The following is a 16,059-nucleotide window of genomic DNA, read 5'->3' as shown; positions in this document are numbered from 1 at the left end:
TATATTGAAGACAGAGCAGGCTTGATTTCTGCTTATGTAGAGACAACGACATAAAGCAATGGATTCAGATCCAGGAAAAGAAGTTCCACCTAAACATTAGAAAGGACTTCCTGATGCTTAGAGCTGTTTGACAGTGGAGTATGCTGCCTTGGAGTTTAGTGAGCTTCCCTTCTCTGAAGATCTTTAAACCAAGGCTGGGTGGCTGTTGTTTGGGAGGGCTTGGATTGTGCTTTTCCTTCATGGATGAATGGGTTTGGATGGATGGCCCTTGAGATCTTTTCCAACTCTAGGATTTTACGTTGGGATTGATGGTCATTACCAAGTTATAACCTATTTACTAGAACCTAATGCTCATCTTTTTTTGGCTAAATGACCTCCACAAAATGAGTGTGTATTAGATTTGCATCGTATGGTAATCTTAGTGCTGAGCCCAGGTCAAGTTGCTTGCCTGTAACGGTGCTTCTTCGAGTGGTCATCCGTGAAATTCACACAGCCATATGTGTGCATTTCACGGGGACCATGAAGAAGCAGCAGCTTCTGGAGGTGCACCTGGAGCTCCTCTTTGAGGGACATCATCTCTAATTTCATGGACATGGCTCAATGTTATACAATTCTGGGATTTGTAGTTTGATGAGGCATCTACATTCTTTGGCAGAGAAGACTCAAGACCTTGTTGGACACTTTGGTGTTCTAACACTTTTATTTTTAAAGAAGACATTCTAAGCAGGCAGCAACTGTAATGGACAAATGACAAAGAGTGCACTTTGTGCCGCTACGCATCACATTCAGCATCAAATACTTTTTTGTTTTGATGGTGCCTTAGACCTGAGTAAATACAGCATTTCAGGAGAGTTTAGCCCTTTCCAAAACAGGTTGTGCCCCTGCAGTCTATGATCAGTGCTCATTGAGTAATGAGCAAAGATCATGCTGATGCCCAGGGTTATCAAGGCTTCCAGCAGAAAGTCTGTTTCAAGGAAAAGTCTTTTCAAACCCTGAGCCATAGATTTCTATTGTTTTCTCCCATTTGCATTTGATGGTCCCTTCCAAATGGGCCTCCTATATATACAACAGTCCTTGTCTCATATTGACCTTCATGGCACGGCTTCCAAGGAGTCATGACACACACACACACACACACACACAGAGTAATTCTACAAGCCTGATGTGAACAATTTTGTATTTTTATTGGCCATATTAAATATATTATCTATTTATAGTTACAATTTAGTAATACGATGTCTGGCAGGTTTAACATAAGTATGAAATACAGCAAAAATTACAATACAAGAGAAAAAAGGAGAATCTAATACATTAATGCCACTAGAGTACATCAATCTGGAATGTATAGTTGTAAATATAAAATTCTACACTATGCTTTCCAGTAAACTTTCTGGAAATATAAACAGTTTGTGGCAATTACAAATACAAATTAAACTTTTTTAAAACTTTCTAGGAAGTCATAATTTTGGTTAGTATTCATTCAGAAAAACCTAATTTAAAAAATGCATCTGACGTACTATTGCCAATTCGATGAGACTGTTTCCCCCCCAATCGTTTCTGTCAGAGTTTTAACAACAGCAACAACAAAAAGAAACACATACGCTTTGGCAACAGAAAATCGGCTGAAGACAGTCTACTGTTTTATATAAAAAAGTGAAGTATGAAAAGAAATGAAGGAGAACAGGTTGTAAACGTCCCTGCAAACTACCGACACTAACGTTTGTATAAAACTCTTTCCAACACTGAAGAAAGGAATCCATTACAATAAATGATTAACTTAAAAGTTCTGCTACAAGTAGAACAGTACATTCAAACATACATTTTCCAGAATTTGCTTTTTTTTAAAAATCAAAATAAATAGATCACAAAAAAGGAGAGTACATTTGTTTGAGAAAAAAATGTTAATTTCAGATTGCACCATAAATCTACTTTATTTTTTTTAAAGATAGTAAGTGATATGATACCATCGTCTGCGTGTATGTGTGTGTGTATATGTGCCCCCCCCCCACGGTGTGAAATGCAAACACAATGCCACAAACCATAAGCTTATAATGAACTAACAGCTGGCTGAGAAACACCTTGATGATGTTCTATGGTCTGAAAGAGAGGCATGTCTCAAGCTAAAGTGAGTCGTACACGTCACTCTCACTGTCTCACAAGAGCAAGCGCCCGATGTGTCGTAAAAGGGGAGCTCATTTTGTTCAGTCCCTACCTCTGTGCAAAAAAGGTAACAAAAATATCTGTGGCCGTTTGAAGGTGAGCATTGTCTTCCTCTGAAACAAAAACGGGTCGTTCTCCAGCTTCCAAACGAGCGCCATGTAAAGACAACATTGAGTCACTTCTACTTCACAGGTACCTGCTACAGGGGCTTGATACAGAACAGTCCTATGTAGTGCATGATATTTACCCCCCAGAAACAAAGGAGAGAAGGGAGGGGAACACTATTCCACCCAAAAGCCAGACCTGTTACTGAGTTATTTATCCACAAAACAAGGGGGAGAGAGGACTTGAACCACAAAAACGACGGGAACACAGAATCACTGCAGGAGGGGCAGCAATTCCTTTCAAACTCGAGCAGAAAAATTCATTTCCTCATGTGACTTGATCAGTTGGATTGTGTTAGAAGGGTATCCCAAAAAATAAAGGGAGGGGGGCTGGGCCATGCGGGGAGAATCCAAAAGCTAACCACAGCTTGCATTTTTATTTGTTTTGTTATTGTTATTATTATTTTTCTTAAATTTTACGTTAAGAATAGTACAAAAACATTTTTTTGCTCAGTTTGAGCCAAATAGTGAAACATTTATCATAAATGCACTTTTTTTGTTTTCGTTAAAGACAAACAAAAAAAAAACTTTCTGTGCTTTTCTTCTGAAAAGAAAAAAGAAAAAGCGGCTGCAGTTTTTTTTTCTTTTTAAGTCAGAAGCACAGGGCGAGTAACTGGTCTCTCAGGCACTGAGAGCGGACTCTGGGTCGGGCCAACACTTGCTTACTGACGATGGAAAGCACTTTGTTCAGAAATGGACAGCATAGAAGAAGGGCCATCAAGGCAGACCCCTCTCTCTCTCTCGTAGGGACAGACTGGGCTTCCAATAATTTCTCTAAAAGGATGTCAGCACCGTCTGCTGATTACCTTTGTATCTCAAAGTTGACCGTTCAACAATTGGAGTCCCAATGATTAAAAAGGAGTGGGAAACCAACATTTAAAATAGAAAGAGTAGCATTAAGTCAAAAGTTGATTAACATTTTGGTTTCAATTCTTGGGTTTTTTTGTCTACAGTATAATATCAGGTGTGGTATGCTTTAGCAAATGTCCTGTAATACAGTACTGTTCTACGCTTAAGCATCTCTGCTGCTGCATCTCGTCACAAGCCAAGGCTTAGACCGAAGCGGCTGGCCATGCCTTACCCCTTTTCTTGAAAACAGAGTATTAAAAGTCGAGCTCTCTGAGAATCACAAGTGCGTGTTAAGGCAGCTGTTTGTTTTGTTTGTTTTTTTGCTGTTTTCAACAGCTAACCCTGATTAGAGAATGCACAACAATGCTAGAATAGGGGTTTGCGTCTCTTCCGTTCTCCCCAGGTGGGAGGCTTTTTGGAGGAGAGCGAGGGAGGCCAGCCCACCCAGCCTTGCTGTTCATCAGCAGCAAAAATGGAAATGTGTGTCTTATACAATCATTCCCAGCGAGCATTTTTAATTGGAATTTACATAAATACCCAAGGCATAAATTTCCATATGAAAAAATAATAATCATAATCATAAGCTGAGTAATGAAGGCAAATCTCAAAAGCCGCTCGCTTACTTGATCACAAAGTACTGGATGATGACGGCGAACAGGATAGCAACGGTGGCGAAGATGAGGAGGAGCAAGAAGGCAAACTGTTCATCGCTCAGCGGCTTCCTCCGGCTTTTCGGCAGGTCGGACCCCGCGTCTGTGCACGGCGACACGAGCTCCTGCTTCTGAGATGAAAACGCAGTGCTCGGGCTGTACGGCCCTAGCAGTTCTTGTGGCCCAGCGGAGTCCTGATACTGGCGTCCAGCACACACCCTGAACCGGTATTCACAGTTTGTCTGCAGGTTGGAGAAGCGGAACGAAGTCTCTGGTCCCTTGTATACCTGAGAAGGAAACAAGAAGCACATGTGCATTTCAAAATGGAAGGTGCTATTGGAAAACACTTTAATTGGGTACATGGTAACATAGGTAAAGCTTTTCCCCCTGATATTAAGTCTAGTTGTGTCCAACTCTGGGGGTTGGTGCTCATCTCCATTTCTAAGCCGAAAAGCCGGTGTTGTCCATAGACGCCTATAAAGTCATGTGGCTGGCATGACTGCATGGAGTGCCGTTACCTTCCCATTACCTATTGATCTAATCACATTTGCATGTTTTCGAACTGCTAGGTTGGCAGAAGCTGGGGCTAACAGCAGGAGCTCACCCGGTTCCCAGGTGACCATAGGAGCCCATAGGTAAGTTAGCAAGGATTCTCTATGGGTGAGTTGACCATAGAGGCCCATACGCAAGGAGACACATAGGCACATTGGCAAGGCTCTATGGAGAAGTTGACTGTAGAGCCGCAAAGATAAGGAGTCATATTGGCACATAATTAAGGGGGCTCCATGGCATTGTTTAATCGTAATCACATAAGATATTCCCTTTGGATCTTTTTAAAAAATCCATATGTATTTAAAAAATCCATATGGCTGTCTCTACACTGTCCCTGCTTGAACCGGCATGGCTCTATGCTATGGAATCATGGAAACGGAAATAACTTTGAAGCTGAACATCTTCTAATACAGAAAAAAATCACGAATCATGCATGAGAACTAGTGCCATTGTTTTAAGCTTCACATTTCCTATGAAATTATTACTTTCATCACAAATTGGGATCTCCCTTTATTAACGGGAGAAGCATGTGAACAACGTGTAGGACTGTAATTACAGGTTCTGAAAAAAATATTATTTCTCCAAATGATTAAATGCCAATATTATACAAATGGGTTATGTACTCAAGAACATCAACTTCTCATCTCCAGGAACAATGCTGTGGATCTTCAGTGTCTTCTGAATGCATGAAGACTACAGATAAATCTGTCTGGTGTTCTTTTGTCAAAAAAAGATTCAGGTGATGATTTACAGCAGAGTCAACACGTGGTCCATTTTGCAGCTATATATTTAAAAACTTGAGAAACAACAATACTTTTCAAGACAACAAAATATCCCTTATTAACTACCTGATCAACTTCCCTCCCACTGGCAAGTTGTAAAATGTAAACGATGGCATCGCCTTTCATTGGCTGTAAAGGCTCCCATGTGACTTCACAGGCATTATCTCCCAGCTGATGTACTTTGGGCGCTAGAAAAGAAAAAAGCAATTTGTGATCCAGCAATTCATTTTCAACATTCGTCTTTTTAAAATTTGCAAGACAAAAAGTCCTATAGAGCCATCACCTCGCATTCCAACAATGGTCACTATGCAACTTGCATTTTTTTAAAAATAGTCTAGCTGGGTACGATTCCCCAATTTGAGTCAGAGCCTAGTTCACTTATTCAAATTGATTTGGCCTTGATCTCATATGGACCTCAAGTCCAAACCATGATTCAGAAAAACAGGATTCCAATCCTTCCAGAATAGGTGTATGAAATTTGGAGACATCAAAAAGTTTGCATGCATTATTAAAAAACAAAATCCTCCCTTGGGTAAGCCACTGAATATATTGACATTTGTGGCTCCATGTTTGTTCCTACATTCAATTCAAAGAGGATTGTTCTCTTGAAAGCACTGTTCCATGTATCGTCAAAGGCTTTCATGGCCAGAATCACTGGGTTGCTGTGAGTTTTCTGGGCTGTATGGCCATGTTCCAGAAGCATTCCTTCCTGACGTTTCACCTGCATCTAGTAAACAGCCAGACCTTGAAGCTAAAAGACGATTCAATGCTAATCAAGCTGGCCAATTGAAACATTCACACCTGCCTCAAACAGACAAGTTCTTTCTCCCACCCTGGATATTCATTCCACAGATATATAACCCCACTTGCCTAGTTTCCAACAGACCACACAACCTCTGAGGATGCCTGACATACATGCAGGTGAAATGTCAGGAAAGAATGCTTCTGGAACATGGCCATACAGCCTGGAAGATTCACAACAACCAAGCACTGTTCCATTTGAGACCTGCACATATACACAGGTTTCCCCTCTTGGTTTCAAACTCACATCTGATGGGAACAAGGGAGTTTTTAGCACTCTTACACTCCTCTGGAAAAGCTGTATCCTTTCTGGACTCCAATTATTTTCAAATATTTCTGGCTCTTTAGCCTTTAAAGTCTGCGGATCCTAAGGCTATTTTGGTATTTTTTCTCTAAATCTATTCTGTAGGGATCCTGTATTTTTGCCAAAAACATATTCTATGCAACCACCCTTAAATTTCAAACAGAAGGCATTTTAAATGGAAGAAAATGTGTAAACTCATTCAGAAACTCTTCTGGATATCAAAATCCTAATTGGAATGGTTTAAGCAGAGGATGCTTTATGTAGCAGCTCAAGTATTTTCCAAGTGCAGCTAAGCAAGAAGTGGCTGAAGACTTTTTAACCTCATCCCTAAAAGGTATTTCGTAAAGATAATCCACCTTTATACAAACAAGTCCCATGCGTCCTCCTCCAGCACTGTATTTCTTACCAACAATTTAAACAAAAGTATTTTTTCATGAGCAACATTATCTTCTGATGACAGCCGATGAAATATTCCAACAGAAACAAACAAACAAACATGTGAGACATGCCCTCACCTTTCAGCGCCGGTGGTGGAGATTTGGTTGTAGTGAACGCGTAAACTTCAGAGAAATCCCCTTCGCCGGCATCGTTACACGCCTGGATCTTAAAGTAGTATATTGTGGATTCACTAAGTCGCTGCACTTTGTATGTGTGACAAGGTCCGCTGTAGACCGTAATGAATCTAGTGGGGAGGGGAGAAGTTGGAATAAGGCTGGATTTACGCTGAGGCACACATAATCAAGTCTGCAACTCCTGAAATGCATACCATGACCTTCAAATTTTATTGTAAAATGAAACATGGGGCACTTAATTTTTAATTGCAAAGAAAAAGAGATCTTGAGTGGATTAGACCCATTGCCACCCAGGCCAGGAAACAGAACTTAAAGCTTCCAAAAGCTTCTCATTCAATTCTTTACATAGCAAAGAACTAGAGAATGAGAGGACAGGGGAGAAATGATCTCCCTTATGGTGGGGTTGGATGCCTCCTTCTTCACTTACAAGAATGCATCTTTTCCAATATGTTGTATTGGTTATGGGGGCTCTTTGTGCCAAGTTTGATCCTGGTCCATCATCGGTGGGGTTCGATTGCAGGTGAACTATAAATCCCAGTATCTACTACTCCCAAATGTCCAGGCCAATTCCCCTCCAAACCAACCAGTATGAAAATCTGGGCATATTGGGGATGCAGTGCAAGTTTGGTCCAGACTCATCATTGTTTGGGTTCATAGCCTTCTGGGTGTAGGTGAACTACAACTCCTATGAATTCCCCAGTAGGAGTCACAATGCTCTGACTTGATGCAGGGTAAAGTACAACAGCAATCCCCCAAACACCTCCAGTAAGTTTAGTTGCTGCTCAGTTCTGCTGTGTTGGTTATGCAGAAAGATTGGAAAGGGAAGGGCAGTAGGCGGGATCATGCAAATTTCACACCTGGGATGCCTGCCTGTGGTGGAGGACAATGCACGATCTAAGATGAAATGGTCCCCAAATGAAAGCATTCCTTGGGTAGTGGGCCATAGTGTTTGGGGTGGACATTGGCAGGGTTTGGGATACATGTTCATGGCGCTCACTATAACCGCAATGTCAGTGGAAAAGAGTGACTTGCTGGCTCCTCAGCCCTGAGAACTATAGCCTGTTTGTGGAGGCTGGAGGCTGTCTGTGTGAACAGACACCCATGCCACATACATACATACATACGGGTTTTCACTTTTATTATCGATATAGATATATAGATATAGATTCACCGCACTTATACCCCACCCTTCTCACCCCCGGAGGGGCACTCAGGGCGGCTTACAAACTATGGCAATAATTTAATGCCAGATTCAAACAATAACAAGAACAGTAAAACACAATATTATAAAACTATAAAAGCATATACATATCAACTATAAATAATCTTTCAGATGATTAACTGCTACCAGCGGCCTAATCGGCATCGCTGTGTTTCACCTTCAGAAAAATGACGAAGAAAAGAATCGCAAAGCCCCTCTTGATTGTCAACCAGGACACAAGCCGGCTATATTCCCAGAGAGAACTCACCTGCCAAATCGGTCTTCCATCTGCAGGTTGAAGTGCGTGGGGTTGGCGATCAAAGCTCTGCTGGGCCCTTCTCCCCATTTCAGCTTAAGGCTCTGGTAACTGAAGACAACACATTCCAGGTGTGGGGGTTCTGGCGGCAAAGGCTTCGTTTTTGCTTTAATGGAAGGGCTGAAGGGACCCGCTCCGAGACTGTTGAAGGCCTGGATCCGGATTCTAAGAGGAAAAGTTGCCATGGACAAAGTTATCTGGGGATGTTCTTTTTCATTATTATTACATACCAATTCCTTGCAAGTGTATTCAAAGGTGCAGCTGTGGTATGGTGTGGTAAAACAAAAAGCCTTCCAAGAAGGAACTCTTGAGACTGACTGGGAAGAGGGCATTTCTAGCATAAGCTTTCATGGACATCTACACAGTTATGAAAACAGATTTTAAAAAAACACCAGCAGGAAAATCACAGTGCTGCCCTATGGCATCACAATTCCTACTGTCTGTTAGAAATTATGGGAGCTGAGGTCCAAAACACCTGGACGGCCAAAGTTTGCCCATGCCTGAAATAGAGGGCTATGCTGTATCTTCAGAGGGGGATAGTCACCTGTATAAAGTGTCGGGTTGCAGGTTCTCCAAAACATGGCTTGTAACTCGGTTGATGGTTAAGACCTGTTTCTCTCCGTATTCGATGTTGTAGCCCATGACCTCTGCCCCGTGGCAACAGGGCTCCTCCCAGTGAAGAGCAAGGCACGTTGAGAGAGGAAGTGACCCCTCTGTCTGGTCTTCTTCCAGCAAGTGCAGCACAGGCACCGCAGCTGGTACCGAAGCCGGGGTCATGATCATCCCTATTTCCCCAAACAATCCGGCACCGGCTACATTTACCGCCTGAAGGGCAGAGGAGGAACAAGTAGACGATAGTGATTGTCTCAAACTCCTACACCTGAAGCTGGGAATACATGCCACTTGACATAGTACAAAAGAGTAGTGGTTTCCCAGCTACAGAGGAATGTGCTTCTTATGTTTGAGTGACTTATCTGAGTCTTTTCTGAAACAAGGTAAACACTGAATATGACTCATCCAGAAGTTTTAAAAAAGGAAGAAAAAATAACTCTCCCATGTCTCATGTTCTAACTGTAAAAATTCTAATGTTAGAGTTAAAAATTCTTAAGACTATTTACCCACATTTCATAAAACTGAACACAAATAGCACAATAAAATACACACATTAAAATATGTCTTGGGGTAAACTCCATTTAAAATCCAAGCGGCTGTGTTAATTTTGATGACATGTGACTTTTCAAATATTTATTCAGCTAGAGAGCAGTGGCTTGTTTATTGTTGTTATTTTACCCGACTTTTTCTCTTTAAAAAGGACTCAATACAATACTATTTAAAACCTAAAAATATATGAACACTGAAATAGTAAATATTAATATTAAAAAATAAACAGTTAAAACCCTTAAAATGGATGAAAAACATCTTCATAGCTATTCATTTCCACATGTAATGCTTAAACCCAGTTTACACCAAAGGCACAGTGGAAGGAAACTTCCAAATGAAGTGCTGTCTCCTTGTTTTGCGTAGCTATAAACAGAACAAGTTCTTTCCCACCGACACACAAGGAAACTCTGGTTAGTCTAGTCTATGATTTATTCAAACAAACAAATGTTAAAATTCAGGCTCTTTCCTGTAATTGTAAAGCACAGCAAAGAGCCGTTCTGGTAAATAATTCAGCAGCATTATATTTGAAGCAGTGGAAACATCTCATTGGGCCCAAGGCTGAAATATGAGAAATTACCTGCATTATGAGATAAAAAACTAAAGTCTAATCAACAAATCATAAATCAATCTGGGGTCAAGGAACCTCAAAACATTTTAATTTCCTTCCCATAAAACAAGCTGTGAAATTGAGAGAACCTAGTTTTATGATCTTTTCACAGAATGAAAGAAACAAAGGGGAGGTGCCATCAAAATATCCTGATTTACATACCTGTACTCTACAATAATATGTGGTCGCAGGGGTCAGTCCTTTCACCTCGTAACTCAGAAGAGGACCAGAGTATATTATGTGCATTGATCCTTCCACTTGCCCCCACTCCAGCCTGTATTCGGTGACTTCTGCACCATTGCAGGCCGGGATCTTGCAGAAAAAGGGAAAACAAAAGAACCAAACAACCATGAAAAGTTTGCTTCCAGAACTGTGATTTGCTCAGCAGCCACAATGTTCCTACAGAAAAAGGTAGTAATCAGCTTGTCAATCTCAAATGTGATCAATGGTGGAAAAGTAAGACACAAATCTTTAAAATACTGGTGAATTGTGAGGGAACTGGGAGAAATTCAAACAAGAGTGTTTATAATGTCCAAATACAGTGAAATCAATGCACAGCTTGCTGGTAGAAGAAAATTGGCTAGTCAACAAAACACTGCATTTAACAGCGAATGCGACACATTTAAAGCACAGGCATTCTTTGTGGTGTAAAAGTACATGCAATGCTTTTCATCATTAAAATAAGAGAATAATTTTTCTATTTATTACCGAAGAGACTGAAAAAGGGAAAAAAACATACCTCCCATGAGGCCACCACACACGTAGCTGTCTTACTGGTGAGAAGGGGGACACAGCACGGATCTGGAGGGCCAGGAGCAGTGCAGATTTCTGCCTTTTCCGAGTAAGGACCAAGCTGTAAGGATCAGGAAAGGATAGAAACACAAGTCAATTCTGAAGTCATCTATAGGTTCGGTATCCCTTATCTGAACATCTTGTTTTTTTGGATTTTGGAATATTTGCTTATACATAATGAGGATCTATAAAATGGCAACAATCTAAGTATCATGCTCAACATATTTTAGTAAATATCTTTTAAACAATTATGTTCAAACAAAAACTCAACCAGATACCCCAACTTTGTTGGCTGCTCGAATCCAGAAGCAGTATGTCCTCCCAGGAAGGAGACCGGTCACTGTGCATTCAAGCGCCTGGCCATGGTAGACCTGTTTGCGCTCATCCTGGTCAGAGTTTGCGGTTTCCACAACGTACTCCGTAACCTCTGAGCCCCCGTCCGTAGAAGGCGGATCTGGAAAATACGGGGCGGCAAGGCCCATATAAGGCGCATTTTCACACAAAACATTGCACACACACACATACACCTAGATTTTAGACCTTACCCCACTGAAGAGAGATATCCTTAGGTCTGGCTTTGCTCGCCAGGCAAGGAGAATGGCATGGTCCTGGGGGAACAGCTGCTGTCTGAACCATGAGGACATCAGATGCCTAGAAAAAAAACATCCGCATTAGCTTCCAGGTGTGGAAACCTGCATCCATTTCACAAGTGCTTTCAATGGGATGGCCTTTTTTCAGAAAGGCTATGTTTAACCCAGGAATGGACAAAGTTCACCCCTCCAAGTGTTTTGGAGTTCAACTCCCACAATTCCTAACAGCCTGGTTTAACTCCATACTAAGACCATGCCCATCCTGAAATGAAATAAAACAAGCTCTGCATGAAGAAGAAGATAACCTGAGTAAAGTCAACATATTAAACTTAATTGTCAATATTTCTTTAATCATAGAATCATAGAATAGTAGAGTTGGAAGAGACCACATGGGCCATCTAGTCCAACCCCCTGCTAAGAAGCAGGAAATCGCATTCAAAGCACCCCCGACAGATGGCCATCCAGCCTCTGCTTAAAAGCCTCCAAGGAAGGAGCCTCCACCACAGCCCCGGGGAGAGAGTTCCACTGTCGAACAGCTCTCACAGTGAGGAAGTTCTTCCTGATGTTCAGGTGGAATCTCCTTTCCTGTATTTTGAAGCCATTGTTCCGTGTCCTAGTCTGCAGGGCAGGTATGATTTATTCTGCATCTGCTCAAAAGAGATCACCGAAATATAGAGAAGTCCTATATACCCAGCAGCTTGCAATTATACTCAAAGCCTTAACCCACATAAACTTTGAAGTATTCAACTGTGCGGACTCAGGACATGGTTGGAAAGTACATCATGGAACAACCTTGGTGGAATCTGGTATGTCTGGATAGGAAGTTTTATTGAGAACCTTGCGTGTACTCAGTTCCATCACTATCTTTGCAGCTCATATTCTGGATTATCAAATCATGGCAACATTCCTGTTTGCTTGTTTCTGACCTTAAAAAAAGAGCCGAGCTGCTGGGGATAATGAATTATGTAGCCAATACTACTCTCTGCAGCTTTCTAGGAATTGCCATGGAAAATATGGGTGGTTGCCTCTCAGCTCCAGGGATTCTTGGAAGATACGGATTTTCTGGACCAATCACAGTCTGGCTTCAGGCCTGGGTTCAGTACCGAGACAGCTTTGGTCGTCTTGGTGGATGACCTCCACAGGGAGCTGGACAGGGGGAGTGTGACCCTGCTGGTTCTCTTGGACATCTCAGCGGCTTTCGATACCATCGACCATGGTATCCTTCTGGGGCGGCTCTCTGGGATGGGTCTTGGGGGTACTGCACTGCAGTGGCTCCAGTCCTTTCTGGAGGGTCGTTCCCAGTTGGTGAAGCTGGGGGACACCTGCTCGGACCCCTGGCCATTGACCTGTGGGGTCCCGCAAGGTTCTATTTTATCCCCCATGCTTTTTAACATCTACATGAAACCGCTGGGAGAGGTCATCCGGAGTTTTGGAGTACGGTGCCATCTCTACGCGGATGACACCCAACTCTACTACTCTTTTCCACCTAAATCCAAGGAAGCCCCTCGGATTCTGGACCAGTGTCTGGCCGCTGTGTTGGCCTGGATGAGGGTGAACAAACTGAGACTTAATCCCGACAAGACAGAGGTCCTCCAGGTCAGTCGTACGTCTGATCGAGGTATTGGGTGGCAACCTGTGCTTGACGGGGTCGCACTCCCCCTGAAGCCGCAGGTCCGCAGTCTGGGGGTCCTCCTGGATTCGGGGCTGACGCTTGAGGCTCAGGTGTCGGCCGTGGCCGGGAGGGCCTTTGCACAACTAAAACTTGTGCGCCAGCTGCGACCGTACCTCGAGAAGTCTGATCTGACCAGGGTGGTCCATGCCTTAGTTACCTCTAGACTGGACTATTGCAATGCGCTCTACGTGGGGCTGCCTTTGAAGACGGCTCGGAAATTACAACTAGTACAGCGTTCGGCAGCCAGGCTTCTAACCGGAGCGAATTACAGGGCGCGTTCAACGCCTCTGTTTAAGGAGCTCCACTGGCTGCCATTTACTTTCTGGGCCCAATTCAAGGTGCAGGTTATCACCTACAAAGCCCTAAACGGTTTGGGACCCACCTACCTTAGAGACCGCATCTCCCTCTATGAACCCACACATTCTCTTCGCTCGTCGGGGGAGGCCCTTCTCTCGCTCCCACCACCCTCACAGTCGTGGTTGGTGGGGACGAGAGAGAGGGCCTTCTCCGTTGTGGCCCCCCGGCTTTGGAACTCTCTTCCTAGAGAGATCAGGCAGGCCCCTACCCTCCTCTCCTTCCGGAAGAGCTTAAAAACCTGGCTGTTCCAAAAGGCCTTCGATGTTTAGTTGTTGCTGGATTGATCTATCTGTCCATTCCATAATAGTCCCCATTGTTGTTGTCTTGCCATTTTATACAGCACTTTATTGTCCATTCAACTTGAGATTTCCTTTCTCATTTCGTAACACTCTGCATTTCGCCTGGGATCTACGAATGAGTCTCCTGTTTTTAACACTGTATCCTGCTTGTTGATTTTAATGATTGTTTTTATTGATGTTGATGTTTTTACTGGGATAATTGTTTTATTGCTTTGTTACTGTTATTTGTTTGTTTTATCGGGCCTGGCCCCATGTAAGCCGCCCCAAGTCCCTTCGGGGAGATGGGGCGGGGTATAAAAATAAAGTTATTATTATTATTATTATTATTATTTTTATTATTATTATTATTATGGGTCACACAGAGAACTATTTCCAAGGGACCCCATGGCTCACCTGACTCTGGCCCCCTCTGCCAACGCAGGAAACTCTTAGTCTGTAGGAAGTACCAGGCTTGAGATGAGCACATACATGTTCTCTCATGGGGCCACTGTAAGCCACTTCCCATTTACTGCCTAGGAGAAAAAGAAAGTACATTTACAAGATAGGAAAAAGAGACGACATTTGTTTTGCAAATGGAACATTTTTACAACTTGGAACATTGTGGAGACTTGAATCTGGCTGAACTGCTCACATGGTGTCTCCCGTTTCTCACCACTGAAAATACTGGACCTAGAAACATACCCCATCATGGCCCAAGGCTGAGCGCATGACCACCCCATTGCCCACAGTTTATTCTTGCTGGTCTTAAGCATGTAGTTGTTATGAATTACTAATAATATTGATTAAAAATAAAATTAACATTTGATTTGTTATAAAAATACTTGGACTCAGCCATATGGATGGAAAAGTGTGATAAACAAAAACCCAAAACTATTACTTCATCTTCTGTTAAAGTGAATAGAGTTGACGGCGGGATCATACCAAAGTGAGAAATGTAAAAGGGGGAAGAGAAGTAGTAGCACTATAACATTAATCTACAATAAAAAAACCAACAAGGGATTGTTAAAAACTTTTTTTTCTACAGATATTTGGTTGGATCCAGACAGAGTCATGCTTAAATCAGACATTTAAAATTAATGGGGTACAGGTTTACTAGTCTATGCTTACCAGCCGCGGCCTCTGACATTTCTAGGATATACGTAGAGATCTCTGCTCCGCCATTATCCTTTGGTGGGTCTATAAAATAAAATAGAGACCACATTGAGAGCAGGATGAAACTCAAGGCTTTAAGGCAAACACAGTGCGGTCCTGAGTAGATTATAACAAATGTGAACAGTTTAGACCTCAATTGGCAATTTTAGGACAGTGGTATCAAAATAAAGAGCTCCACTCGGAAAAGATTCACTGTTATCTGATGCTAAACCCTTTTGCTAGGTCATTACATAAAGCTGCCCTGCATACATCTCTGCATCAAATGTCAAAATGGCTGTATATCTCAGAAGAACTAAAATATCTGCAGGACCAAGTTTGTACCAATTAAGATGAAAGGCAGGAGGGATTCCGAGCCACGTCCCATACACCACACATGTCTATGCGTATGCTAAGCAGGCAGCCATCCAGGCAAAACCCATCAGTCCAGACTAATGAGCTTCTTGCTCATTACTTCTGCAGAGTTAATTATATGCTCCAATGGCAAATGCAAAGTGCTGAACTGAAGCCAATGCCTTTTGTGTTTTTGGCTTAATGCAAAAAGGGGCAGCAAAAAGGAACCACATGGCATCAAACAGAAGTCTGCTTACCCCAGGTCACTTTCACGTTATGCGAATGGATCTTTCCCTTTACAGCCGGTTTACTTGGAGCTCCGGGTTTGTCTGGACTTGTGCTGTATTCAATGATCTCACTAGGCCCGCTTTTTCCTTCAGTGTTATGCGCAAATAGCTGCAACGTGATGGAGAGAGCAAACATCAGCTTAAAGCCTGTGTGCCAATTTAAATATTAAGAGAGATAAGGAAACTGCAGAATGAAATAAAGAGTTCCGCTCCTTCAGCTCCCTATTTTCCAAAGTGATCATAGAGTCTGGGATGTAAGGGCAAGAGCGCTCTCCTGTTGGGGCCCCTAGTGCTTGAAGTAAAGGGCTCAGATCAGGGGTCTTAAGCTTTTTTGACCTGTCTTGTCAGTCAGGTGAAAATCATAGACTCCTTCTCAAAAGGTAGCTTTCTGTTTGTTACCTATTCTGTGTTGCCAGACAGTCAACTACATAGCACAATAGTTTGTGTATAGCAGGATCTAT

General features: G+C 42.5%; 1 protein-coding gene across 2 annotated transcripts in view; it reads right to left on the bottom strand.

The window, feature by feature from the left end:
- Positions 1-1,163: 1,163 nt before the first annotated feature.
- fndc3a (fibronectin type III domain containing 3A) overlaps positions 1,164-16,059 on the bottom strand; it is a 55,191-nt gene continuing 40,295 nt past the window's right edge. For both annotated transcript variants that reach the window (XM_003223389.4, XM_062963662.1), the window contains 12 exons: positions 15,569-15,707; positions 14,937-15,005; positions 14,223-14,341; positions 11,457-11,562; positions 11,190-11,365; positions 10,859-10,972; positions 10,282-10,431; positions 8,896-9,176; positions 8,304-8,516; positions 6,778-6,944; positions 5,224-5,345; positions 1,164-4,110 (listed from right to left, as the gene is read on the bottom strand). In XM_003223389.4, the coding sequence (XP_003223437.3) occupies positions 3,793-4,110; positions 5,224-5,345; positions 6,778-6,944; positions 8,304-8,516; positions 8,896-9,176; positions 10,282-10,431; positions 10,859-10,972; positions 11,190-11,365; positions 11,457-11,562; positions 14,223-14,341; positions 14,937-15,005; positions 15,569-15,707 (1,974 nt within the window). In that variant the 3' untranslated portion in view covers positions 1,164-3,792. The remainder of the gene's footprint in view (positions 4,111-5,223; positions 5,346-6,777; positions 6,945-8,303; positions 8,517-8,895; positions 9,177-10,281; positions 10,432-10,858; positions 10,973-11,189; positions 11,366-11,456; positions 11,563-14,222; positions 14,342-14,936; positions 15,006-15,568; positions 15,708-16,059) is intronic.

Source organism: Anolis carolinensis, unplaced genomic scaffold (assembly GCF_035594765.1).
Source record: "Anolis carolinensis isolate JA03-04 unplaced genomic scaffold, rAnoCar3.1.pri scaffold_12, whole genome shotgun sequence".
Lineage (NCBI taxonomy): Eukaryota > Metazoa > Chordata > Lepidosauria > Squamata > Dactyloidae > Anolis > Anolis carolinensis.
The sequence above is the reverse complement of the archived record's forward strand: the minus strand, read 5'-3'. Positions and strand labels throughout refer to the sequence as shown.